Source organism: Lagopus muta, chromosome 1 (genome assembly GCF_023343835.1).
Source record: "Lagopus muta isolate bLagMut1 chromosome 1, bLagMut1 primary, whole genome shotgun sequence".
Lineage (NCBI taxonomy): Eukaryota > Metazoa > Chordata > Aves > Galliformes > Phasianidae > Lagopus > Lagopus muta.
The window spans coordinates 112,037,185-112,064,221 of NC_064433.1; the positions used below are offsets into that span (position 1 = coordinate 112,037,185).

The window sequence follows — 27,037 nt, forward strand, 5'->3', positions numbered from 1 at the left end:
CAAGTCTAAGCACTGAAAGTAGTTCATTGGCTCCAAAAAGACTATGTAGTCTTTCATAAAGCAGGATCTAATAATCTAATACAGCAAGAAATACACCATATTGCATACACCTTCCCCCGTATGCTAAACTGGGGAGTAATATATTGATATTTACCAAATCCCCTACTCTTCCATCCTTACTGCAGCTAGATTTCTGCTGAAGTGTAAGTGATCACTTGAGTTATTGAAATACTTGTGATGTTGTGAATGAAAACGTTAACAAGAGACACACAAATACTTGTAAAAACCACAGATCAGTTATAAGAAAAAACAAATGCGTTTTTGTTTTTATTTCAGAGTTATGTGTGGCCCAGCAGTGGCCTCCAGTTTTGAAATGAATTAAGTAGTGTTTTGCAGCTGATCAGGAAAGGGGATTAATTTGCAATGTCTCAATTTTTAAAAAATCATAGTAATTGAGTATTTTAGCAAGAAACACACCGACACATACTTGAAACTATTAGCGACAACAAAGGTGTTTTTAAAGTGTACAAAGCATTAGCTGTAATATACACGCATCCAGCCACCATCAAAACTACAAACATCACAAATCTGTTCACTGCCAAGAGAGATTAGCTGAAACGTGTGCGATGTTCCAGCACCAAAGGTGAAACGCGGCAAATTCTTTCCACAAAGGAGCAGTATACAATGCCATCATATGGTGATCCTCAGTCTTGCTTAGAAAAAATAAGCTGAGAACTTGATATCTTAACCTAAATTCTGTTTAAAGAGTGATTGTTTGAGGGAAATGAGCAATAGAATCAAAATCAAAGAGACGTTAATGTCAGAAAAGACCCCTAAGATCACTCAGTCCAACTACCACCCATCACACCATGCCCACTGCCCACATCCCTCAGTGCCACATCCACACGGGTCTTGAACACCTCCAGGGATGGTGACTGCACTGCCTCCCTGGGCAGCCTGTGCCACTGCCTCACTGCTCTTTCAGAGAAGCAGTTCTCCCTTATATCCAATCTGAACCTCCCCTGGTGCAACTGGAGGCCATCCCCTCTTGTGCTATTGCTGATACCTGGGAGAAGAGGCTAACCCCCACCTCACTACAGTTCCTCCCAGTCGTTTTTCTTCACCACATCCAACTCTGCAGAATGTGCTCTGCAAGTACTGCAGCAGTATCCTCCTGTGCTACCCACAGGAATGCCACAGAGGAAGGTGATGCTCATGGGATCTGTACATTTTCTGTGCCAATCAGCAGAGGGATTTGGAGGTTGGCTGGAGGACAAAAACAGAAGCCAGAGCACCCAAGAAGTGTGGGTAGTCAAGGCAACAGTAAAGCACTGCTGGCCTGTGCACCCTCCCACAAATCAGCAATTATGTGGAAAGGTTTCAAGAGTTTATGTCTTTCATATTACACAATGCTAGCTCTAACACATCTAAGACTACAATATATCCATGATGCTGGCAGAGCCAATCATTAAAGTGGAACCCAAAAAACTTCCAGTGATGCTGATCACTGGAAAGGTATCTGAGAGTCTCTAAATGAGAAGTGACTTTCGCTGTGGAGTTTATTGCCTCAAACATTTTCACAAACGTAATACAATTCTGCACACTTCAGCAAAGCTAGCCCTACAATTTTATTAAAGAATCATTCGTTGCCTTGATCCTTTCTGAAGAAGATCGATGTATATGCAGACCAGAATATTCTGCCAATGAGGAATATTTTTTTCTTGGCTGGGATCCAAGCATCAAAATGTAGGCTTTTGTAGCTGTGGTGAGTAATCTGTCAGCAGGGAAACCATGACAGCCTAGAGGAGGTAGAAAGGAAAAAAAAAAAAAATGCAATCACATTGGAAACAGATATTCCATAAAAATAAATAAGGGAAAAAGTATTTTCTAGCTCTGGAGTTTTGTGTTGAGAATTATTGGCCTGACAAAAAGTGCACACTTAGATTTATTTGCTAGAATTTCTGATGAAAAATCAGGAAAGAGCTGAAAATCACTTAGGATGTCCTGTATTGCAACTGATAGATTTTCTCAGTGCAGACAAAATATATTAATGGATGGCCAAGCAGAAATTCAGACAAAGCACACTTAGAGCAAAATCTGAGGCCTTTTTGTTGTGCTATCTTGTATCCTCAGCTTCACCTAGGAAATGAGGTAGGTACCCCAAAAACATACAGGTTTGCTTGCAGACCTTCCATTCAGCAGAGGAAGTTCAGCAGAACTTCCATTAGCATCATCAACAGTCATACCTGAATAAGGACTTGGAAATTTATCCCAGTTTAGCTATACGTTCTGCACTAAAACATGAAAAATCCTCACTGAAATTGAAAGTGTGTCATCTACTCCTCCTGCTTTTGCCCTTATATTCAATACACATTCCAACAAACCTTTTGTATGGCCGTGAAATGAGAAATGGGAACATCAGGTGAATAAAACAGTGATGAAGCAGCTTTGTTGTGCTCCTCATACCTGCATACGCCACAAGCTGCTGTGCTGGCTCAGTTTTGACAAAGTTACCTGGTTCACACTGTTATGATTTCACAGCCATGTCTAACTATAAATCATTTTTTTGGTCCAGAACTGGATTTGCAAGGGCCCTCCATGGGTCTTTCGTATCCCACCCTCACTGCTCAGTATGACAGGTAGACCCAGGCACACAGTGGGGATGGAACACAGCCGTGCAGCCCCCACTGCCACCCATTTCACAGCTGCTCTCAGCCTGGTTTGAAATTACAGCTGAGCAAATAATTCCTTTTTCAGTTTGCTAGGTGAGCTGAAATGGGTAGAAAATAATATATAAACAAAGCCCATTTTGGGCAACATTTGGGTTGGTTTCTTTTTTTTAGCTTCGTAAGTATGAGTGAGTGATGTGGCTTAATGGCACTGAGGGACGTGGTCAGTGGGCATTGTGATGATGGGTTGGTGGTTGGACTAGGTGATCTTAGAGGTCTTTTCCAACCTTAATGATTCCCTGATTCTATAATTGTGACGCTTCTCTTATCCAAACAAAACGTGTAGCTTGAACCCAAAGTAAAAGCGTTTTTTGATTGTTTTGCTTTTTAGTGTTTCAGGGTAATTAAATACTGTAAAAATTTTTTAAAATATGAGCACTTTTCATAATTTTAAGGCTAAAAATCATGCATGGAATCTTTGAAAAATTATTTGTCAATAATTTTAACTGTGTCCAAAATCTGAGGTTTTGGTACATACAGTACTCAACTACATATTCACTTGGAGCACACCCAGAGTTCAGCTGAGAGCTATGATTGTGCCATTTCCATTTTGGTTTTTTTTCCATCTCAAAGTTTTCACTAGCTTTTGTCAACATGATGGTTCTAAAGCCAACAGTAAATAACAGGCTACTGAGATCTGGAAGTGGTTTTGTGACATTCCAGGAATGCTGTGGAAAAAGTTATGGCTTGTGTTAAATGTCAAGTGTACCCTGATGGTTCCCATGGATCACACAGTGTCACCCATACCATAACTTTGCAGGCTCCTTCAGAGCTTTGCTCTTGCAGTGCTTTATCAGGGAAATTTCCTATTGTTTTCTGTGGAAGTATTCTTGAGAGAAAACTGCAGAATCTCCAGCACTGTCTTCTCCAAGTGCTTGGGAAACTGCTGTTTGTATGTCCAGTCCCTGGGACCTCAACTTTTCACATGCTTTAAAATGGAGCAGCTAAGTTCATTTATGTAAACCCAGCAATTCAAATACAAAAAAAAAGTGCTAATAAAATTCAGTTCATATTGAAGGTTTGCCTTAGTGATAAAAACTGGAACAAACAACTGCAGATTATTATCAAAATAGATCATATCTGTGTCCAGAAGTATTTGTTCTACAAATGTATGTTGCCTACAATCAATACTGTGATGTACCGTGGGGTGCATTCAAAACTTATGCACTCATATTTAGGGTTTATTGAAGGACCATACTGCGTGCAAGTCTGTAGTGTAAGGCAGAACAGAAGCTGACCCTAACCTCCAAATATATATATATATTATTATTTTTTTACCATAATTGTCCATTTTCTGTTTTCTGCCTCCTGGAAAACCAGTGATCTTGGAGAATAAAATACTTCATCATCAACTTCTTCGGGTTTTCTGGGTAAACAATGTAAAAATGTCCAGTTGGAGGCAGCAGATTTCACAATCTGTAGATCAAGGAGAATAAAAAATTAAAGAAATATGCTAGTAATTAATGAAACCTTTAACTCGTAAAAGACTTAACAAAATTTATATTATCTTCCTCTCTAGTGACTTTGAAGATGAACTAAGAATAATTCTGCTGACTTCAGAAGACCTGCTCATATGAGAATAAGAGGGGAAAATCCCCATTTAAGTCAGTAAGAGTTCAATGCTGACTTCACAAAAGCCAAATTTTTACTCCTATTTCTCTTGCTCCAGTAGCAAGAAGTAAAAACCCTGGTGACCTCGTGGATCAATAAAGTGCAATTTATATTCGAGTGCCATACAATAATGTCATACTATTGATAATTCCAACGAGAGCACATTAAACCATGATTTAAAAGGCTGTGATATTTTTTCTTTTGATATTGTTCCTCATAACACAGTGATCTAATATCAATGCACAATGAAGTTTTAAGCCAGTTCAGAGACTTACTCATTAATAGTATTTTATGAACTTATGTTAAAATACAGTGAATTAAACCAGTAATTCTATCAGCAAGGAAAATGTCCTTTTTATCTTGGATGATTTACGACTTTACATTTTTTCTGCTTTTGCTCTGACAAGCATTTCAATGAGATGATTTTTAAACATATATAATCAGTGCTTTATACACTGGCAGATGTACACAACATTGCCTGAAACGCTGCCCAGGTTATGGACTTTAAGACAAAATCTGTGAGTTGGTCATCCTAAGTAAAATACAAAGAATCTTTTCTGATGCCAAACAAGAAAGAAGTAAAGGATTAGCTCACCTGCACTGGTCATGTTCTGGAGCTAGATCTCATTGCGAAGCTCTGAGAGAGGCTAGGACATGTGACATATATAAGTTAGCTTTGTTATTTTTGTGTATTTTCTGGCTGAAGTGGTGTTTGCATGTGGTTTTTCTGCAGCTCCCTTCAAAGAAATACCAAACCCGCGTTTTGCTGATGTTGGTTCTTACAAATCTGTAAAAGGATGAAGCAAAGATGTGATCTGAATTATTACCTGCATCGTAATCTGATAACCTTGAAATGCCTTCAGTCTTCTTCTCTTTTCTTCTTCTTGCCCCATGCTTATCCATGTATCCGTAACTAAGACATTGGCAGCGTTTGCAGCTTCCAAAGGATCTGTGGTGAGAAGCAACCTGGTACCATACTAATGTGAATAAAATAAAGAAGATCAGGAAATCATGAAGCTTCAATTATAGCAAAAATAAACTATTTAAACTACCATGCCAGGCTGTTTATTAGGGTCATACCTCTTTGGAGTACTGCTCAGTTATTTTTGTTATTCTGAGGTCTGGCTCAAAGCCCTGCCAGAAGAGATGATAGATTACACCATGGAACATGTGTAAGATCTTTAATGACCATTAACACTAATTAGGAACACACTGATTGAAACGTTTTCTGTCAGAAGAGACTGTCTTTCAGCACTGTAAAGCTTCAAGAAATTAGTTAGACTTCACTGCACGTTTACTTTGGAGATAAACCGGTGGACATTATTCTGATAATGTAAGGAAAATATATTTCAGAGGTTACAGAATACAATACCTATGCATGGTTTAATTTTTTGCTCTAAACCAATTCTTTGTTTTATATTCTATATAGCATTACAATGCAGCATTCTAAAAAGCTGCACCATGAATTTGAACCAAGACGCAAAACTTCCATCAGTCTGAAATGGCTCTCACATTTGTGGTGGGAAGGGGATTTTGGTGCCTTTGGAATATTTTCTCAAATTGAATGATCATCTTCTGCAACTTACAGTACAGTCGAGAATTCCCCTCACTCCTTCTGAAGTTGAAGTGAGAATTACTCCTGTTTTGCATCAAAACAACTGAATCACGATTCTGAACCTTGGTTCTACAAGCTGACACTTGAAATACAAACACTGCTAGGTGAGGCCCTTGGGAAGCATTGAGCTGGCTGAGATGGGATAGGCAAAGTTTGCCTTACTTTCTCCATGTGTGCAGTTTTCATACCTTGGGAGTTGCAATGTGGAGATGCATTCCCAGCTTTGCAGCACTTGTCATGATGGAGTGGAGGACATTGTTTCCATCCCCAATCCAGGCGATGGTGAGCCCATTCAGACCACCATAGTGCTCCTGCCAAAAGAATCACACATTCCTGGTGTTATATCCTAAGAGAACAGAACAAGGCAATGCCATGGGGAGGAGTGGTTGGTCAAATTGGTCTGGTGCTAAGACTGGCTGTTTCAATGCTAGCTGCTGTTAATATAAAACCACAGGTTTAATTGAACCTGCTACACACACAAGATGGATGGTGAGAGAATGCTCCCCGTGTCTCAGAAGAAACGCTGCAGCTTTCTCTGATGAAGAACACATTGACATGTACGCTGTATGGTGAGGCCCAGGCTGGGAGGCACAGCAGTAAATTCAGCACTGAAGTGGTATAGCTATGGCTTAGTGCTCATAAATATTGGTGAACATTAGAAATTCAGGGGTTTGCTCTCAGCTGTACAGCCAAGGAACACAATGATCTTTAGAGTGTGTATATTACCCTCACCTGAAACAGCCCCACAGTGTCGGCTGGAGCTTTGCCTAATGTCACTCACAGCCTGTACATGTATGGCTACTCTGGCTCTCAGTCACCAATGGATAAGGCCTAAGGAGGAACAAGAGTAACAGCAGCTCGTATTTCCAGACGAGGATAATTTGAAGCCTTTCAGTAAGGCTTGTTCTGTATATGCACATTTACATGTACTTAAATTAACATCAGAAACATTGTGAAGATATAACCAAATATGTCTATATACCTGGCTCTGTACTACTCCACCTCAACTTGAAACACTGAAGGCATGATGGAGAGCCTTTTATTCTTAGCTCAAAATCGGGCCATGAAACTGTTGCCTTGTATGAACTGGAAGCCAGACAGTGTTTCAGCACTTTGTGTGACATAGCTCAATGGCTGTCAGCTGGGATAAGCATCCACACTGCAGAGCTGTAATGACAGGCTACCTTGCAGACAGACTCAGCAAAAACGCCAAATGGCTGAACAAGAAGAGGGCTGAAACTGCACTCCCCTCTCCTGGCAGCAGCTTCTCCTGAACAAATAGCTGTGAAGTTGTTCCAGAACAAACTTACTGTCAATTCTGCCGGTCTTAAGTCAAAAATAGTAGCATGTGAAATATTTAATGACATTAAATTTAGTTGAGATCTACATCTGAGTCCTGTGCTGCCTGCAGTTTAACAACTAAAACTATTGTATGGTAAAACAATAGGTTTTCTTCATTGACAGGTTATTAGACAGCAACAGCCTAATGGGCAGAGCTGTGATGCAGGGGCATTCATAGGAGAGAAAAGCAAGACCTTGTGGTCATGGAAGCTGTGATAGCATAACAGCTCCGCAAGCCTTTATGAATCTTTCAAAATCTTTCCACATCTCCAATCAGTGATGCTCCCAGGAGAAGGCAAAAGTAAGGCATTTGTTTAAGGAGTTGTTTCCAGCTAGGGGTTAGCGATAGCTGAGACACAAACCCACAGCCAAGAGCAAATGAGACAACCCTCACTTCTTCTGATCTCACTGTTTAAAAATAGGCATCACAGCCTGTAATGCTCAAAGCACTGAGCAGTGAGTCACAAATATATGGCTATGTTAAATAACCTCCACCTTATTACCAGCTGCTACCCCGAATTAAAAGAAGCACAATGCATATTAAATACTTTTCTGTTTTCCCAAACTACTAGCTGTTATGGATGAAATATGAAGAACTGAAGATGTCTGTGTAACAACCCTCAAAATCTGTACTGCAAACTGCAAATCTACAACTGCAGTGACTGCTACACAGAGTGTGCATAGCTGAGCTAATCATAATGAAGATGTTTAGCTAATGGAGAAAGTCATAGCCCAGGCAGAGTCAAGCTGTGTGTGTGCTTGTGGAGCCTATTTTACATCCCATGCTAAGCTCTCTGCTGCCACTGTACACTGCTGCTGCAATTCCAACCTCTTCATTTGAAGTCAGCTCACTGTGACTGTGATGCTTATCCTCAGAGCACACATCCTATATTGCATACATCCCCAGCTACCAAGAACATGAGAAAGATAAAATAATTGTACTGGCTTAAACCAGGAGGCTTTAACGCAATACAAAAACTGCTGTATATGAGACTTACTTTTTGTTTTTCTATTTTACAGTATAGATTTGTTCAAGCACACAGAGGAAATCCTGTTAAAAGAGTTTTGCCATGACCCTAATGATCCAGGTTAAGCCATAATCTGTACAATACATTCAGATCACCAGAACCTCTGAAGATACTTTTCCCTTGCATCACTCCCCAGGTTTTCCAAACTGTGTTATACTGATATAGGCATTTTACCTTCTTGGGTGTTCTACACTTTCTCTTCATATTTGTAACCTGACTTTGAACTTCTAGTAATGCCACACAGAAATATTTAGAAGTTCTGGAGCTCCTCTCCCTTATGAATGACTCTTCAGCAAGCTGGTGACTGTTGGTGCAATGGAAAAAAAACTTGGCTTTGTTAATCTCGAGGAAAATCCCTGCTAAATAATTAATGCCCATTTTAGAGTCAATTTTCTCGCTCTCACGCTTATTCTACTGTGTTTCATTCCGTTCTTAACCATAGTTGCAGTATATCAGTGTATCAAACCGTGGGGTAAAAATAAGCATGCTCACTGTTGTATATTTAGAGAAGACTAGTTTAATTAATGAGGGACTTTCATGTCTGACTCCACCTGGAATTGCTTCCAGCTGGACTGAAACTGACAATATTTTAAGTTATCTCTGAAACATTTGGCTTCAGCAGTTGTAACAACCCTCAATTAAAACAAGCTTTTGAATGATGAATCAATAATCTGTCAAAATATTTTAATGGAAAGCTTGTCAGAGCTTTAGCCCTTCGGGAGACATGTATGATCCACTGAATGAAAAATGGGGCCAGGTCTGTTGGCTCTCAAACTGAGCTGAAGGCAGATGCTGCGTCAGTTGTCTTATGTATTCTTAGCTTGGTGTTTGGCACAGCATACTCTAGAGAATCAGTCTGGATCTTAGTTGGGATTCCTAATTGTGAGAATAATTATGATGAATGGTGATGAATTTGAAAACTCCATTAACTAGAGCTCTTTGTGTTACAGCTTGAGAAAAGGCTGAGAATGTACACTATCTTTCTTCAAACTGGGCAATGCTGCAATTTGTGACAGTATTTAAAAAGGAACCATTGATGTACTTATTATGTTAAATGTTTCTCCATGCCAACCATTTCTTTCTGAAAAAGAAATTTCCCTTCAGACCAATGACATAAAAGCTAGTGGCATACAGATCCACTCTAATTACCAGTCTGGCTGTCCTGCATTCAGCTACAAGTTAGCTGATTTGGCCAGTGGCATTAATATCAATTGAATCAATGTCAATGCATGGTGTGTCCCCAGAATACAAACTGTGTGATGCTGCAGGCCAGCCAAGCTTTGCAGAACAGAAATTGTGAGTCACGGGTTCTGCCCAGGAGACAGAGTGGCAGCAGGCAGGATCGGGAAGCAACTGGTTCACCCCTTCAGCACAGTCACAGGCATAAAATGACTCTCCAGGTGCACAGCAACAGCACATCAACTCATAAGCTTTAAAAGCCACATCCCCACACTCTCCCAGTCAGGTTGCAAAATGTTCACAACCATTTCTAGTGGGCTATAACTCAAGAGCAAACTCAGCACAACCAAAAATTTATAGAAAGCAGTAAGAGGTATGGTAAGGAAAACATCCATGGGATTCTAGAAAGCACGTGGCAAAATTAATGGGATTTAGGAAATGGAAGAATAAAAATGTGCTAAACATGAAAAGGGTCAGTGTGTACATAGAGCTCCAGTAAGAAATACAGGGGGATAAATAAGGAAGAGAAAAAATTACATTTGGGGTAGGTACTGACAGCACAGAGGGATCAGATCCAGATACAGGCAGGAAAGAACTGACGAAGATAAGGAAGAGATTTTTGAGAGAAATAAGCTTCATAAATTCTGCAGTAACATGTAAATTTGGGGCTATCAGTCTGTGTCACTATTGCATTTTGCATGTATGCATAAATCAAATAAATTGCCTTTGCATCACAGAAAAGCAGTCCAAATGTTATATGTGAACTTCTAACTGATTTAAAGAATCAGTGATACTATTCAACATCCCCATGTTAATCTTCTTGCAGGTTGTGCTCAGATAACATCTTTCTACCCTGTAGAGAATCACATGAGAAGTTTGATTGCGTAAGTAACAACCAGACCCCATGACTCCTGCTTCTTCAAGCGTTCATTCTGCTTCTGTGAACTGGTAACGTTCATTATATGGCTGAAATGCTGTTTTACTGCGAGCAGCTGGCTGTAAAACTAGTCTATATCTCAGTGTGCTTTGCAGAAAAGAGCAAAGTTGGCATGCAGTGGATAACAAAGTGAGGGTGGAAAGCAGATCCTAAGCCAGCAGTGCAGCACGCCCACAGCAAAGTGGGGTAGCCACGCAGTTGTCCTCTAGAGAGCTCTTGCCAGGAGCTAAAGAACATGATGGAAGGGCCAAAAGTAAATCACTCCTCGAGATCTATGTCTGCAAATGCTCAATTCATCGTGATCCCTGTTCACGTTGGATGCTTCTTTTGTTTGAGCACCAACTGTTAAAGTCCTGTTTTCATATCATGTCCAATAGGCAGAAACACTGTTCAAAGACTCCTTCCCCAGTATTTGATGCAATACAGTCACTGCCACTGCTGCCACCCTGGGTATTTAGACCAGGGGAAAATCCAGCTTGGATGTTCACCTGGAGTTTCTACCACAGCTGCCCCATTCCAGGACACAACAGAGAAGCTGAGGATGCCTATCACAGGGCACCTACTCATTCTGCTAATCTCAACAGTTTTCTCCCTGTCGATCACTGGAGAAAGATCAGTGGAGAAAGAGTTCCATCCCTGGAGGGTAATTGAGATGCTCAGCAGTCTCTTTTCATTGACTACAGATGTGGTACTTCAGTGCTGTAGTCAGTGGCTTGGAGCTATGTAGGATGAAACTACGTTTGTAGGCAGATATCAGTAGTTACGTAGATTATGAGTCATGATTATGAATGAAATCTGCTTTTCATAATTGTGAAAATGCTAATAACGAAGGGGTAAATGCTAATAACCAAGGGGTAAATGCTAACAAGCAAGGTAAGATAGAAACCTCCCAAAACACAGCCGTAATGTACTCCTGGTTTATAATTGCACACAATGTTGAAATAAAAAGATGATACATGGTGTTTGATGATGATGAATTTTTCATTGTGGTTTACCATCTTACATAGTTGGAACAGCTCACTGAAGTTGGCTTAATAGGATCTCCAAGATGTACCATATCTTGAGGGATGCAAAGCATTTTAGTCTCAATTTTACTGTTTTTTGCTGGTCTCTTCACTTTTTAGCATTGAAAATTGTAAGACAAGCATGAATCGAAGTAACGAGAAGTAATTTTCTCTAAACATATGAATGTTTCTGTATTCACAGTTTAAGGCATGAATAACTTGTTATTTCTACCATAAGATCTTTTCCACATACCAAATGTCCCATAGCAGAGCTGAGAAACACAGCTGAATGAATCACAAAATTATCCCAACTGTCCTTTTTTCAAGCAGTATGATTTTTGTTCATTCAGAAAGTAAACAAGGTCAGAAGAGTTCATCAAAATTGTTAACCAGCCCTGTAGTACACTAATCTGTTTTAATAAGCTAGTTCCTTGATTGATTGTAACACACCGTAGTCCTTCCATTCACAGATAAACATCTGGCAGTCTATGTGTAAAATGCTATCTACATGCAAAATGCTACATCAAACCAACATATTATTGGATTAGACCTAAAAATATGATCTTCATTATCTATTCTTTTATGTGAGCAAAGGTTAAATAGGTTTAAGAGCCTGAATATAAGGGATTTGCACTTGTAACATTAATTGGCTTTTGGAAAAACAAGTTTGATCAATTTCCTAAAATATGGATAATGATTCCTTTTGTTCATGGGCTAGGGCAGAATCAAGAGTGAACTACTGAGCTTTTTAGAGCCAGTGACAAAATTCCTGTTGGCATTAGTTGAGCCAGCATCTTGCCTTTATCTTTGTATGCAGCCCTCCCTGCAAATTTTCTGAATTGCAGCCTAATTCCAATGAAGTATTTAATTTTATGCTTAACTTCAGTCCCACTACAGTTGATAGAGCAAAGTAATTGTTTTAAATTAAGCAGGTTCTTAATTATATTCCTGGATAAAGATCTCTTTAAATAACAAGTGTCATGTAATTACCACTTAAAAAAACGTGCCACTAAATAGTTTTGAACCCGATTTTTCCAGCGATGTTAAGCAGGAATTGTATTGGTACCTGAAGGGTTAGGTAATCAGCTAAAATCTGGAGAGGATGGTATAAATCAGACAATCCATTGATTATTGGAACCGTGGCTCCTCTTGTCATTAGGTCCAGATCATTATGCTTATAAACTCGAGCCAGGATTGCATTTGTCATGCTGGACAGCACCCTGGGGGATGGCAGAAAATATCCAAGTCAAACATAATAAATACATCCCCAGTGCATCCTTCAGAATGCAGCATATAAATATTAATGAAAAGTGGTAATGAATCAGAAATGTTCAGCTGTCTGAATTATTTATGATGCCCCCATAACACACTTAAATGCAGATATTTAACAAGCTGCAAAAAGTAAGCAGTTTTTCTTATTAAGAAACTATAGCAAGTAAATGAAAGCTCCTGATATTTCCTCTTAGCTTTTGATTGTAGCTACAGGTAGAGCATCAATAAATACTAAGGTAAATGAACTAGGATAAGAGATTGTGCAATGTTGTAATATTTGAAGAATTTGATAAGTTTGAATAAGATTTCTTGACTCTTTCACCAAAGGAAAAGATGTTCTGAGTGTATCTCTGTACGATAGGTTGACCTTTGTGAGGATTAGGACTACAGATTTGTCTTAGATTACCACAATTACTTATTGATCTTAACAAAGATAGAAACAGAAAGCTGACAATACCAGCCTGTTCTTTCTCCTATCTGCAGAGCTGCACACTGATACACGTGGTCTCAGAATTACAGTAATGTCTGAGTTTGAAATTCAGTATATGGATAAGGACAGGCAGGAGTCACTGTGACACTCTGGCTTTGGCCTCATTTGCCAAAGTGTGACAGACTCAGAGATTAGCATGGTGGATTAGCATAGCATACTTAGTGTGCCCTGAATTCTTTAGATAAATTAAATATGGATAGGGGCTCTGCATTTCTCCGCATTTCTGTTTTAATCAGGCCCCAAAGCATGACTTTGAAGTAGCATTTTGTGTGCTTTAATGTTATCTCTAATAGGACCTTAAAACAAAAAAAGGAAGAGACTGGATAAGAGAGTGTGAAAAAACACTGCAGTATCATTTTCTGACTAGCCAGAAAGGATTCTGAGATCTCCTCTTGTAGAAATATAGCTTTTAATGGCACGGCCTTTACACACACACATTTCCTGATGGAGTAAATCAGTAACAATTTTTTTCTACTGACATCAGTCATGCCTCATACAAGCAAACCTCTTATAAAATGTTACAAGATTCCACACAGACCTCTCTCTGAAGACTGCTGGTAGCAGCCATGAGTGAAAAGAAGAAACTGAACAAAGTATTTACTGAAGGTCAGCTATCAGAATGATTGTGTGACTATTTCTCTTCTTAGCTCACAAGTGCTGTCATTTTTATTTGTTTATTCTAGCTTGAAGGATGTGACTGTGGAAAACCTAAACTAGACATCAGAGATGAGATGCGTGGCCCATGTTGTTACCATCTAATAGGTGGCTAACTAAACAAGGTACACTTAGTCCTGCATCATACAAGAAAAAGAGGCAATTACATTAGAATTATCTTGGACGTTTTTAGGTCTGCTGACTCCTATCTCACGACAGATAAAGTATTTTAAGATGTCCAAGTAGTGAACACTGATGGATTTTCTTCTTACTCTAGTAGCTACTAGAACTCTTGGATTCTTACTAGCAAGTTCTCAGTCTTTCTGCCAGCATTTCTAGATGTCATATCTTATAGTAGGAAGTCCAGGTGGAAAGTGAGTTAATACTATGCAAAATCAAAGCCAAATTCAACTCAGATAGAAATCAAACCCTCATCTAAGGACATGAAATCACTTGCAATCAAATTTAAAGGAAACCAAGGCAGGGATTGTATAGGGAAAAAAAAGATGTGGCTAAAAAAGTCTTTAGAAAAGATGAAGTTTTGGAAGGTGAAGGAGAGGCTTATTAGGTGACTATGGATTTGATGGAGTTATCAAGGTTCCTGTATTATTATTAACTACAAGTCTCTCCTCTCCTCTCCTCTCCTCTCCTCTCCTCTCCTCTCCTCTCCTCTCCTCTCCTCTCCTCTCCTCTCCTCTCCACTCCTCCTTTCTTTTTCTTTTCTTGCAAGATCTTGAGCCTACAAACTTAATCCTCAAAATCCCAGAACTTGGAAATACGTGAGTACATTGGAATGCTGCATATGAATCTTTTCAAAATAAGTTTCATTTCTACCAATAAAAGCTGTGAAGTTTTGCTCAATATCAGTTAAGGATTTCAAAAATAAAGGCAGTAAGGTCTTTCAGCGTGGTTGTCTCTGTTTTTTGTTTGTTTGTTTGTTTGTTTGTTTGTTTTTAGCACAGCACTGTGATTTTAGGGCATTTGCATTCATTTGGGGTAGAATATTCCTATCCAGAGTTTGGAGTATTCTATGTAATTTTTGAAAGTATGTATTAATTCTAAAGGTTTAATTATCTGAAAAAACTGTTTCATTGTGATTGACAGTAGTAAAGAGGCATATCCCCGTAGATTCAGATGTTCATCCCCTAATTATGCTCATGGGCTTGTAAAATCATCCTAGGAGTTCTTCAGTACTGAACCTTATGGCCACTGAGCTATCATGGTGCACAGTGGAACTTCTCAGTGGAACTTCTCTACAGTAGAAAACACAGATACAGTACTTAGGTATTTCATTTCACCTAGGATATTAGATGTGCTAAACAGCACTGAAAAGATACTTAATGGGTGGCAATTGCAACTGTGTTGGTATAAATGTAGACATCTTGTGAAGTATGGAAAAGCTGTATTATGACCATCTAATAAACGAATAAAATATACTCACAGAAGAAATGCTTTCCACTCTTACATGCAGCAATCATGATAAAAAGGACTTTTATGAAGTCCTGTGTGCCCTTTGCTGAAAGTCTCAATCTTAAGTACTTCTAAGGCCTTCAGAGGCCTAGACACAAAACCACAGATATTTGAAATACTCTCTGGGGTTACTACAAGCATTCTTTCATCATTCTCACCTAAACTGAATGAGGATGGCATGTCATCCTTCATTCACATGAAATGCCAAGGAATTAATAACAGATTGCTATTGTGGGTAAACTACTCAGTCTTGGTTATGCAAAGTCAACAATAATTCTTCTAATGAGAGCAGGAGTGAAGCAGAGTACGTGGGGCTCTGTAATGACTTTGGAAAGCCTTCACTCCACTGCAGTGCACAAGTGATGTGACTCAGCAGTGAAGCAGAATCCCTAGGTCAGGATCTTGAAAGAAGCTTGATCTGGAAGAGGAAGCTGTCCCAGAGAATTTGGGGTGAGGTCTTGCATGGAAAGTTGGTATTGCAAGAATCTTCTCCACAGAACGCAGTCTGCTCTGGAATGGCTAAAAGAGTGCTTCTTTTTGCCTTATTTCTTGTATTTCTCATCTTTCTCCTTTTCATGTGCACAAGCAAAGATCATTCAAGATACTGCAAACCAAAGACTTACTGGCCTTTTATTATCTTATTTGAGAAGAAAGAGTAAAAATTCACCTACAAAAAATATGTCCTTCTGTGAATCAGAAGACGGCTGGATTTGCCATAGCATTGAAGTCTGAATAGCAGAGAGCATTCAGACAACAGTGCTGCACATCTGGTAGGATGGTGCTTGGTGAAGTTGCAGGGCAGCACTGCATAAGGGCCCTGACCACATCCTTCCTCTTCCTGAAGGTTTGCTTGATGGTGCCCAGGGTCCAAGAGATGAGATCTGCCCCTCATTACTCTGATATTAGAGGGGATGGGTTGACAGTCAGCACTGCCAAGAGCTTGCTCACAATGCAGGCTCTACCTCTTCTGTCCCAACCTCCCATCTCCCTGTTACTGCACTCTATCAACATCCTCTCTTACCCTTCTCTGCCAAGAGACTCTTGTGTCGCAGTGATCCAGTGAAAAAGGAAGAAAAGGGAAAATTTTGGAGAATAATATTTACCTACATCACTTTGGGGGAAATATCTTTAACATGTTTTCCATTTGTCTTTAATAGTAACCATTATATATATTTGAATGGAAAAATCCTGCAGTTGCCCTGTCCCAGTTGTAGCTGGGATGCTTGTGCTCTGAAGCTTTTGAATGAGACACTTAGATGAAGCTGTAGCTACTCTGCTTAAACTGGGGCAGTATGTCATGAAGAATGAAGAATCTCTTTGAAGGAAAGTATTTCAATCCTCTGGCTGTCTATGAGCTCTGCTGAACTGGCAAGGTGGACACACTGAGTTCAGACTCTTTGTTTAACTGTGGGTCCTTTGTAGGCTCATGAGTTTCCATGATTTTTCAATCATTATTAAACATGTAGTTACAGAAACAAGGAAATGGGTCACACTTCCTCTGAAACATCTGAATGCTACAGTTGCAGCTGATTTTGGTATTGGCAGTGTAATGTATCTAACAGGAAGTCAGCATGTTTAAGCTCCAACAGACTGAAGTTTTTTGACTTTCTGCTATCAATACCCATATGTCCTCCACTTCAGTAGTTAAAGACAGGAAAGGAAAACTTAAAATGTTCAAATGTTTTATATTTTTCTTACATTTTCCTTGTGTTTCATCAGAGAAACACATCATTCATCTGGTGTACAGAGCTATGGATTCTGTGAGCTGACCTGTAAATATTTATGAAATTTGGAGTGCTTTCTAACATTTTCCATAAGGAAAATATTATCTTTCAAGAATCTTCAAGACAAGTTTCAGAATGATCAACTATTTCCTTAAACATCTGCCAAATATGTAGCAATCAGTTAAATAACATTTACCAACCTTGCTGTATCTGTGAGACTCTCATTAGTGCCCAGGTGAATGTCTTGTTTTGTAAGGAAGGAAGGGTGTCCTCCAAGGAGAGCAAATCCTGTAAGGAGAACAATAAAAAGGAAATTAAGAACCTGCCTCTACAACGAAGACTCAAAATAATTTTCATGCAGTAAAACTCAGCAGGGCATCCAAATGTTTCAAATGCTTAAAGTCTGACACCACGAGATGCAAATAAATAGGACAAAACCACTCAAATATGATGCTTTGCTGAAATACTTAAGCGTGAATTGTGATCTCTGTTAATAGAAACAGCCATTCAAGCTGCAAGACTACATATTGTTGAACGCATCACCATGGCTCCCTGCTAAGTTAGGTAACCCATTTATCATGCTGAATTTCTACAACATTTACATTAATGGACTTAGTGTCACAGAACTACAAAAGACCATCTGAGTCATTAAGTCTAATTCCACATCCTTGCAAAGAGGCATCAAGGATATTCACTCGGATAGAAGACTCCAAGTTTCCACACACATCATAACAACCCTAAGCTTGGTCACAAATGACTGAGCGTCTTAAAAAACTGCAGTGTGTCAGAGAAAGATGGAATGATCTCAGACACTGTCAGTATCCTTTCACCCTGCAATAGTAAGGAAATTCTACGGTGAGCCAATGTACTGAATGGATTAGGTCTGAAAAATGAAACACATTCTTGAATGGGAAGCCAGGGAAGGATCCGAGCACCATTTAAGAATATAAAACATTTGGTGCAACTTAAAAGTTGCCTGATGGATATTTTGGACAGTCAAACTTCTCACTAAAGGCAAATCTCAGATTCTGTCCTGACTCATTCCTATTGCACCTCCACAAGAAAGCTAACACAGGCAACCAGCCGACACAGAGAAGCAAAGACCTTTTTACACCACGCTTGAGTCTCCCTGCCTTAGCCTGGTTTAAGTGTAAAGCCTCCCTCCTCTAAAACTCTGTGTAATGTCCATCGTGTCCAAATACTGAGAGGGTGAGCCATGAGGGGACTGTCTTATAAACTTTCACAACTGGTTTAGCAATGGATCCCACACCTGGGAAAGTACGAAGCAGAGGATTTGAACTGGGCTATAGGTAGCCCTGTAGCATTTGCTGTGCACTCAGGGATGTGGTGTTAACAAATTTCCTGCTGTTACAAAGGTGGAAAAAAAGCAAAAAGGAAATTGAAAGCTGCTTGGGCTGGTTGCAGCCATCAGATGGCACTGCAGACATCGCGAGGAGAGCAGCTTCAACAAACACGTTGTTGAAGGCCCCTGGAAAATGATTAATTCGATCCTGCAAAGAATGATCAAACCAGTAAGGAACAGGGGAGCTTTCAGAGCTAATGGCAAGCCGTGAAGCTCAGACTGCAGGAGTGGGCCCTGCTGCTGGGCCCCGAGCACAGAGCAGCCCTTATGGCATTACGTCCTGTGCAGACACCAGGGTTGAGGTGAGGTGCTCCGCTTTGGATCAGTTCAGTCTTTAAAACAAATACCATCAATTTATTGCCTTTTGACTGCCTCTATTTCCTTGGAAGTAGGATTAAAAAAAATAATGACGGTTCATAACCCCACCTGAAGGGCAATTCTCTGCTCCATCCAGCCAGTGTACACTCATTCCAGTGAGTGGGCCTGCTCTTAATTTCCATTTGCCATCATTAGAGATTGTCCCAAGTTTCAGAGAGACCAGATTCAGATTCAGAGAACTTCTAAGATGGAAGAAGTTTTTCACACAGAGGGTGGTGACGCACTGGAACAGGTTGCCCAAGGAGGCTGTGGATGCTTCATCATTGGAGGCATCCAAAGCCAGGCTGGATGTGGCTCTGGGCAGCCTGGTCTGGTGGTTGGTGACCCTGCACATAGCAGGGGGGTTGAAACTAGGTGATCATTGTGGTCCTTTTCAACCCAGGCCATTCTATGATTCTGTGATCCTGTGATTCTTAGACATTTCCTGTCAGACTTCGTATGCCTTTTATTTTCAAAGTTCTGTGTGATTATGTCAGTGATTTATATCATGAAGTTCCACACAAGACAGCAGCTCTTCACTTCAGGCTTTTAAATATGGATGCTTCAATAGGTGTTTCACACTCTGGGCAGACTCCCATGGACACGTTCTATTTTTCTGTAAGTGAGGCCCAGGCAGAAAAAGAGGAATCTGGCCATTTATTCAGAACTGCAAGATGACAGGCAGCCTACTTGGAGCTACCACCTTGGGTCTGCATATATAGCAAGGTCCTAATGTGTTGGTTTTCTGTTCGTGAACTGGCCATCTGTGCAGGGCCCGGGAATGTACTTCCATCCCAGACTTCCCATCTGGAAATACAGGAGCCTGTGCTCTAGCTTTGTGTACAGTTACAGGAGAAGAATCTGTGTTTTAGATTATTTCATCCAGGTTATCAGTATAAAAAAAAAAAGTTGGTGACTTTTGAAGATATGCAGGCACTTACTCAGCAAATTAGTGCATACTGGAGTGCAATGTAAAACTGGAAGATGTAATCCTCTTTGTTGTCACAATCTGGTGATTCCCAAAGCCACATGCTAAGTGTCATATCAATCCTGATATCTTCAGCAAACTGTATCAGACATTCATACTAGAGAGACAGAATAATTTACTATCTCATTACCACAGGTTTCACTCCTGTTACGTTTTTTCTTTGTTATTTTTTCTTCTTGTTGTTTTTGTTTTTTAATAAATGGACCTCAGGCTGTGGCACATTATTTATCCTACTTATGCAAATTCTTTTATTTAGGTCGTGAATTCTGGTGGTTATACAGACCTGAGTTAAATCACTACTCCAGTCTGTCTCTGGTATGTTGGGTAAGCAGGCCAAAGTGAATCCCCTAGTTTGCAAATCTATGGGGCTGCCTTGTCATAACCTGGACAAGGTTATGACATAACCTGCCTTGCCATAACCAGGACACATGCATACACACACATCTTCTCAAACGCAAAGAAAGGCTCTTGTTTCATATTTCAGTATATCTGGATTTGGATCTTTGTTTTCCTTACTGATTGCCATGATGTGTAATCTATAAGGTATCTTTTTATTTAGACTGGTAATAAAGAACACTTACAGGCAAACACAGGAGCAGTGCTTGAGCGAAAACTTAAAACTTCATAAACATTTTTTAAAGCTACTCCGCTAAGGGAAGAGTAAGTTAAAAAAGTGCTCTTGCCTCTCTGCAATATGGGCAAACTAAATAACACTAGTAATTGCAAGGACAATAAAGCATCCTCTTTATTCCTGTCATGTGATACTATACCCACTGCATTAGAACATGGAAAGTAATGCAGTTATTTCTGTGGCAGTAACCTTCAGGCAAGGATTTGTTCTTCCCTTCATCCCTATGGTAAGAAGAGTGAGCTGGGAGTAGTTCTGCTGAAGCCAGTGGCTGTGAACTTCTGTAAACCTTTCAGAATCTTCTGTATTTTGGTACATGAGGAAAGAAGATAGACAAAGCTTATCTACCCGCAGTGTTCCATTTCCATTTCTACCTGGTTACGTACTGTCTGCATTCAGCATTTGTGTAATCATCTGGCAGGACTTGGGAAGAGACTTCCACAGAGATCATATGTGGCAGCAATCTCCTAGACACTGCACAGGGCAGATGTGGAAACCAGTGCTTTTCAAGTCTCCTTTAAACTGGAATACATTAATTTTTATCTAATTGTTCCTGAGACCTGCAAAGCTTGTTCACATCAATCTGATCACCAGAGCCACGTCCCACAAGTGACCTATTTCGAGGTCTTGAAGGTGCAATGTTTGGGAAATGCTATTTGAGATGACTCCTGGATTCTATAAGCAAACACTCCAATCTGCTTCAGTGTACACTTTCCTTAGACATTAGAAAATTGGCACAAAATTAGCTTATTCAGCTAAAAGGAACATGTGTGACCCCACATTTGTTTTGAGTTATAAATTCCAAGGGAGAATTTGTGTATATTAAAAAGCAGCTGAAATATATAGAGTTTCCATGGACATAAAAAGTTTGAGTCTGCCTTTGAAACAAGCCTTAGGCTTAGAGGACTTAATACCAAATAACTGAAGGTGTGAAGTTAATGTACAGGAGTTAACTCGCATTGAACTCCCTTGTGAGCAGTCTCACTCAGAAACAAATTGGTTTTATTTCATTGGAGAGTAATCCCTCTTGGATGAATTTATGTGCGCTAACTCCCATCCCTAAGTTTATTCATTTGAACTTTCCTGAGCTTCCCTGTTCCATAAGCCTTCAAAACCAAGGACTAAAAGTGTTTGCCTTTGAATACAGAAGCAAGAAGGATAAACAGATTCAGAGAATTCATGTGTACCTGCCCATGTAGGAATATGGCAGGCAGCTGGAAACTGGCCTAAAAACTCCAGTATTAAGAGGTGCGTTGCCTTAACAAAGAGAGAATGCAAGATAGAAACACATTGATAAGTGCTGCTTTATCGGGAGAAACGGAAAGGAACAAGTCCGTATAAAGACCAGGATCCACAGACTGTGTCAGAGGATATAAAAGCAAATTCAGAAGTGGTTGCAGATAGTCTATATACCTCTTCCTTGCTTTTTTGTTTTGGTTATTTTTTTGTTTTGTTTTGTTTCCTACCTTTTCCCTTACATCTTGTGAAAGAAGATGCATATTCAACGGGTTTTCTGTCACTTAACCAGGGAGAAGCTTCTTCTTCTCCCATTGAGTAAAAAATGCACCCATAAGACAGTCACCAATTCGTAGTTATTCCTGAATTTCTTGGTGACATGCAAACACATGAATAATTGATTTCAGTGGTCTCATTGACTTCAGGGCAACTTCTATGTAATTAAGGATATGCATGTGTTCCCTGTGTTTGTAAGACTATATCCTAAAAGAATAGTGTTCCACTTCTGATCTTATTAGGCTAATACCCTGGAGTTTCAATCGAGTTATCTTCCTGTGTAGGTAATCATGTTAAATTTCTTCTCTCCCTAATTTACATCAAGGCGTTACTATGATTCCCAGTCTAAACACATACTCTGAAATGTGACAATGGTAATGCATAATACATTAGAAAGACATTTGTTAGGGCTTGCACGAGATTAAATTAGTGATGCTTACTAAAATACAAGCTTGCAGATGTGTATCACAGTGGGAAATTACATCAACAACACTTTGGCCTGTTAGTTTATTTCTGATCTACCATGTTGGAATGGTCTGGTGATATTTCAGAGGCCGATGTTCATGTGACATTAATAGGCAAGGAGAAACACAGTTGGCTACCATTCTTTTCCTATATTTGCTTGAAAACTTTAGGCATCTCTTGAGTAAAAAATGCTAACTAGAAAATTACATAGTGTTTTTAAGTCCATACTCCCAGTGTACAATTTCAAATAAAATGTGACTGTGCCATCCCTCCAATTTACCTGTTTCTGCAGATAATCTTGTTCTTGTGCTTCTCTTCTCAAAAATCATGGCCAACGATTTTCCTTGCATCAAAGGCAAATACTGGACAACGGGAATGGAAGGCATTTCAATTTTATAATCATTACATGATTTCCAGTGTGAAATACTTCTTTCACATATTGATTCAGCATTAGAAAAGTTACACTTGTTAAAGATTAAAGAGAAATAACTAATTCTAATGAAAAAAGCCACTGTACTTTGGCAGATGATTGGAACTAGCATTAAGTAGAACTCTGATGCTAATCTTATTCCTATGCAGAACAGATAACTGTTTTCTATTTCCTACATTTAATGGGGCATATACACCACATGTGAATGGATGGGGTTGGCCAATAACAGGGAGTTACGTGTGCAAAGCTGTTTAATTTTTTCATTTCTGTAGTCCTCTGTATTACTTAAAGAATACTTCTGAACGTTTTACAGGAAGGTTTTTTTGTTTTGTAGTGTAGAATCATAGAATCACCAAGGTTGGAAAAGATCTCTACGATTATCCAGTCTAACTGTCCCCTATCACAAATATTTCCCACTAAACCACAGTGCATGGTATACAGGATTTAAGAGTCACAGTGATTATATTTAGAGAAAACAATTTAAACTGCTGATTTCCAATATCTTTCAGAACAGTATTTCAATATCTGAGTGACTTAAATATAAGTAAAGCATTTCACCTCTCCTTTGTCCTTTATCCTTTGTTTCAAATCTGAGGCCACCCATAGCAAATACTTCAGTTCATCTGCTGTGTAGTTCTGTAGAGTAAGAAAGTCACGACCTTTCAGACAAACATTCATTTGATTTGGTGGCCCATGGCTGTGGCAAAAGAGAAAAAAACATTTTGGCTTCTAACGTGAAATTGTACTCATGCAAAAGTCAATAAGCAAGCAGCTGAAATCTGTCCCACTCCCTTCATTTGACCCAGCTGGATCAGCTTACTGAACTGCTTTAACTGGCTTTGCTAGCTTTCACAACGTGCCACAATGCAGTATATTGATCACACTGTACTGTAGGCCTTCTGATGTGTGTATGGCTAGACTGTGTGCTGCTTAATCAGACAAAACCAAATGCAGAGCCATGAAATTGCATGTAAGTAGACTATAAACTGCCCTTTGAGGTACAGAACATGGGCAAGTGCTTTGTGGATGGGTAGGACACAGACCACATTCCACTCCCATGTACAAAAATCATGGCAGTCTATTTATGTTTCTTGATTACTTGAGGGACCTTGAAAGAGGATAACCAAATCACAGAATCACAGTGTTGCTGTGTGCTCTGGCCCTTCTCCTGTCATACCAGAGACATTCAAAGCATACGCTGTGCATTTACTCAAGGAGTGCATAGTGCCTCCAACTAGATTTATGACATGAAATGGGATGTTGATGATCACCCAGAGTACAATTTCCACTATTTTAGATGAGATGTATTAATAAAACGGTTGAGTTCAAGCTCGTGTTTCCATGAGCTTAAGATAACAGATAAAGTGACTGATTAGCCCCTTCTTTTGCACCATACCGATAGCCATCCTTTGCATAGCACACTTTGCAATGCATTCTTGCTAAAGCTTTGGACAGGTACAAGCTTACTATATTTTTTAAAAGGTAGCATTTTTAAACTGATCAGATGAAATGGAGTACAAACCAATGCAAACATCTGGTTCTGCAGCTACTGGTTCTATATTTCCAGGTGGGTGCTTCTTAAGCTCTTAATCTCAATTACACCACCTACCCACTGTCATCTCCCATTAATTTCTGCACGAGAAGACAGTGAAGCACTAAAACTGGTTACTCTGAGAGGATTTGGAATTATCATCCTTGGAGATTTTCAAGACCTGGCTAAGCAAATCACAGCTGACCTGATCTGCTCTTGTCAGGCTACAGGAACACTGGACTATGGATCCCTTTCTGATCTCCGTGTTCCTATCGTGATTCTGTTTTACTGCTATGACCTTCAGAAATGTGTTCTCTTCCCATGGCCACATCTTCAGAAAGAGGGGCAGAAGTAGACAAATAAATTCCAGAGAAGAAGCATGAGACAAGACACTGAAGTTAAAATATAACAGGCAGAAGGTCAAGTAGTTGGCATATTTCATTCTGACCAGGGAAAGAAATTACTTTGGATTACTGGCATATCGTTTGATAAATATTAGGTTATCTTGTAGTATCAACCACAGTGTGCTTAACTTATAATATTTGTAAAACAGTGATGATAGATAGCTTATACCAATGTTACAATATAGTGTAAAAAATCCCTAAGAATTATATAACAGTGTTATATAGAAAGCTTAGTAAATCAGATTATTCTATTTGAAATCTAGGTTTACTGCAGTTGTTTTCCATACTTGCCTTTCTATCATCGCTACCAACCAGATAAAGTTTGCACCAATTGCCAGCAGTGAAAATTCATAAATACACAAAAAAAAATTATCACCCAGGCTTCAGGAACTCTTTAAGACTCTCACAGATAAGAACTTGGAAAACATTTTTTTTTTTTTAATCAGAGGCAATGTAGAAATGATGAATAAAAATGCCTCTGCATATTAGGCTGGGTATGTAAAATTCCTGTGTATTGCTTTCTAACGCTAATTGTTTGTTACATAATGCTGTTAATTCCATTCTTACTGACACCGACACGAAAATATAGGTGAGTGGAGAATTAGATTTCAAGTCTTTAACTTAATTTGACTCTTGACACGTGACAAGTATTAGAGGTGTCTTTCAGAAACACTGTCATATGGGTACTTATCTGAAGCCATGAGGGATGGGCAAGTTGATGCCCTTGAAGAATCAAAAATCAAGTTACATAGACAAGTCTTCTTGGTTACCTGAATGTTATATCAAATAATGCTTTTCCTGCATGACTCAAGTTTAAGTAGAAATAATAATAATTAATAATAAACAAAACAAAACAATCCAAGAAAATACACTGAAACTGAGATTCACCTTGTAGCTTCAAAGAAATAATCTCCTCCCACTACTCGTCATAAAAACTGCTTAAATACATAAGGATTTTCCATACTTCATTCAGATATTAATCAACTGCAGTACCTGCAAGTACACTGAACTCAAGAAGAAACATTCATTCTCAGTGGTGCAGCTAAATCCCATGGAAAGAATTAATAAAATTTCACAAACATTAAAAGGAAAATTCCTCTAGTCTCAGCACTGCTGCCTCAGAAGGAAAGAAAAGGGCACTCAAAATGCTAGCAGAAACCTTTATCTGAAACTGTCACTCCTTCACAAAATTAAATTGCTTTTGTCTCCAGTTTTCTGATTAAATGTCACTAAATGCCAGACAAAACTAGAAGATAAGCTTACCAAAAATGTCGTGGCAGATGCTTGTTGTTCTGTGTTAATTTTGTAATGTGGTAAAAATTCTTCAAATTGAAAAGCATCTTCTTGCACAACTTTTCTCTCAGTCCTGTAGACAGAGCTAACAGAAATGAAGTTGCATGGAGCAGATGAGTTGTGCTGCTGTGCAAGCAAGTGTGGTGCAAAGAACAGACAACCTTATGTTTGATTTTAGCAGTGTGGGCTGAGCCTGGTTGGGGCCAAAACTGAATCTTTCTTTGGTCAAATTCTACAGATAAAGACTTTTCACAGTGACCATTACACAACTCTCAGTTTGTGCTCTTCTGTGTGAAACCATCATATTACCACTGTGTCAATATCATTTTGCAGCAATTTGCTGTTTGTGAAATATTTGTCCTAGGAGAAAAAGGTGAAAGAATTGTCATAGCACAGCAAGAGCAGAGTAGATTGGTGTTGGGGGCCAGGATCATGAGGGAAGTTGGAGGAGTTGGAGTTGGAAGGAGGATGTGGTGAGGTGGAGGTCAGCCGCTTCTCCCGGGCGACAGTGATAGGACAAAAGTGAATGGCTTCACATTGTGCCAGGAGAGCTTCAGATTGTATATTAGGAACAATTTCTTCTCCAAAAGAGCGGTGAGGTAGGGGCACAGGTTGCTCAGGGAGGTGGTAGATTCACCATCCCTGGAAGTGTTTAAGAATCATGTGGATGTGGCACTGAGAGACATGGGCTGTGGGCATGGTGAGGAATGAGTTGATGGCTGGACTAGGTTATCTTAGTGATCTTCTCCAATCTTAATGATTCTATGGTTCTATGATTGTGGTGGCCAATGTGAGGAACTGCAACACGCACAGCCTTGTCTTTGCTGACAATCTGAATCTGTTCCTGCTGACTTTCATCCAGAAGTTCATCTCCAAAGCTCAGCCCCTCACTAGCTCCCCTCACTAGTGAGATGCCTTCACTCCCAAATCTACTTTTATTTTAGAAATGGTTAAAAGAAGGGAAGAGATTCCTGAAAACAAGTGAATGGATGTACTCTGACCCTGAACTGAA

At 39.5% G+C, this 27,037-nt stretch overlaps 1 protein-coding gene across 1 annotated transcript; it reads right to left on the reverse strand.

Annotated features, from left to right (window-relative positions):
• Window positions 1–1,739: 1,739 nt before the first annotated feature.
• OTC (ornithine transcarbamylase) lies at window positions 1,740–26,072 on the reverse strand. The gene is made up of 10 exons (XM_048933913.1): window positions 25,996–26,072; window positions 23,356–23,494; window positions 22,648–22,729; window positions 17,255–17,342; window positions 12,511–12,664; window positions 6,144–6,266; window positions 5,421–5,474; window positions 5,168–5,317; window positions 4,008–4,145; window positions 1,740–1,799 (listed from the first exon to the last, which is right to left on the reverse strand). Exons 1-10 carry the CDS (start codon window positions 26,070–26,072, stop codon window positions 1,740–1,742), a joined length of 1,065 nt encoding a protein of 354 aa, XP_048789870.1.
• Window positions 26,073–27,037: the final 965 nt, after the last annotated feature.

Excerpts from the sequence above, each read along its gene's own strand:
- OTC (XM_048933913.1), bottom strand. The coding sequence starts at position 26,072 with ATGCTTTTCAATTTGAAGAATTTTTACCACATTACAAAATTAACACAG. Across the intron at positions 5,475-6,143 it reads TCCACATTGCAACTCCCAAG|GGCTTTGAGCCAGACCTCAG; the intron begins GTATGAAAACTG and ends CTCTTCTGGCAG. Across the intron at positions 1,800-4,007 it reads ACAGAAAATGGACAATTATG|GCTGTCATGGTTTCCCTGCT; the intron begins GTAAAAAAATAA and ends TACCTCCTCTAG.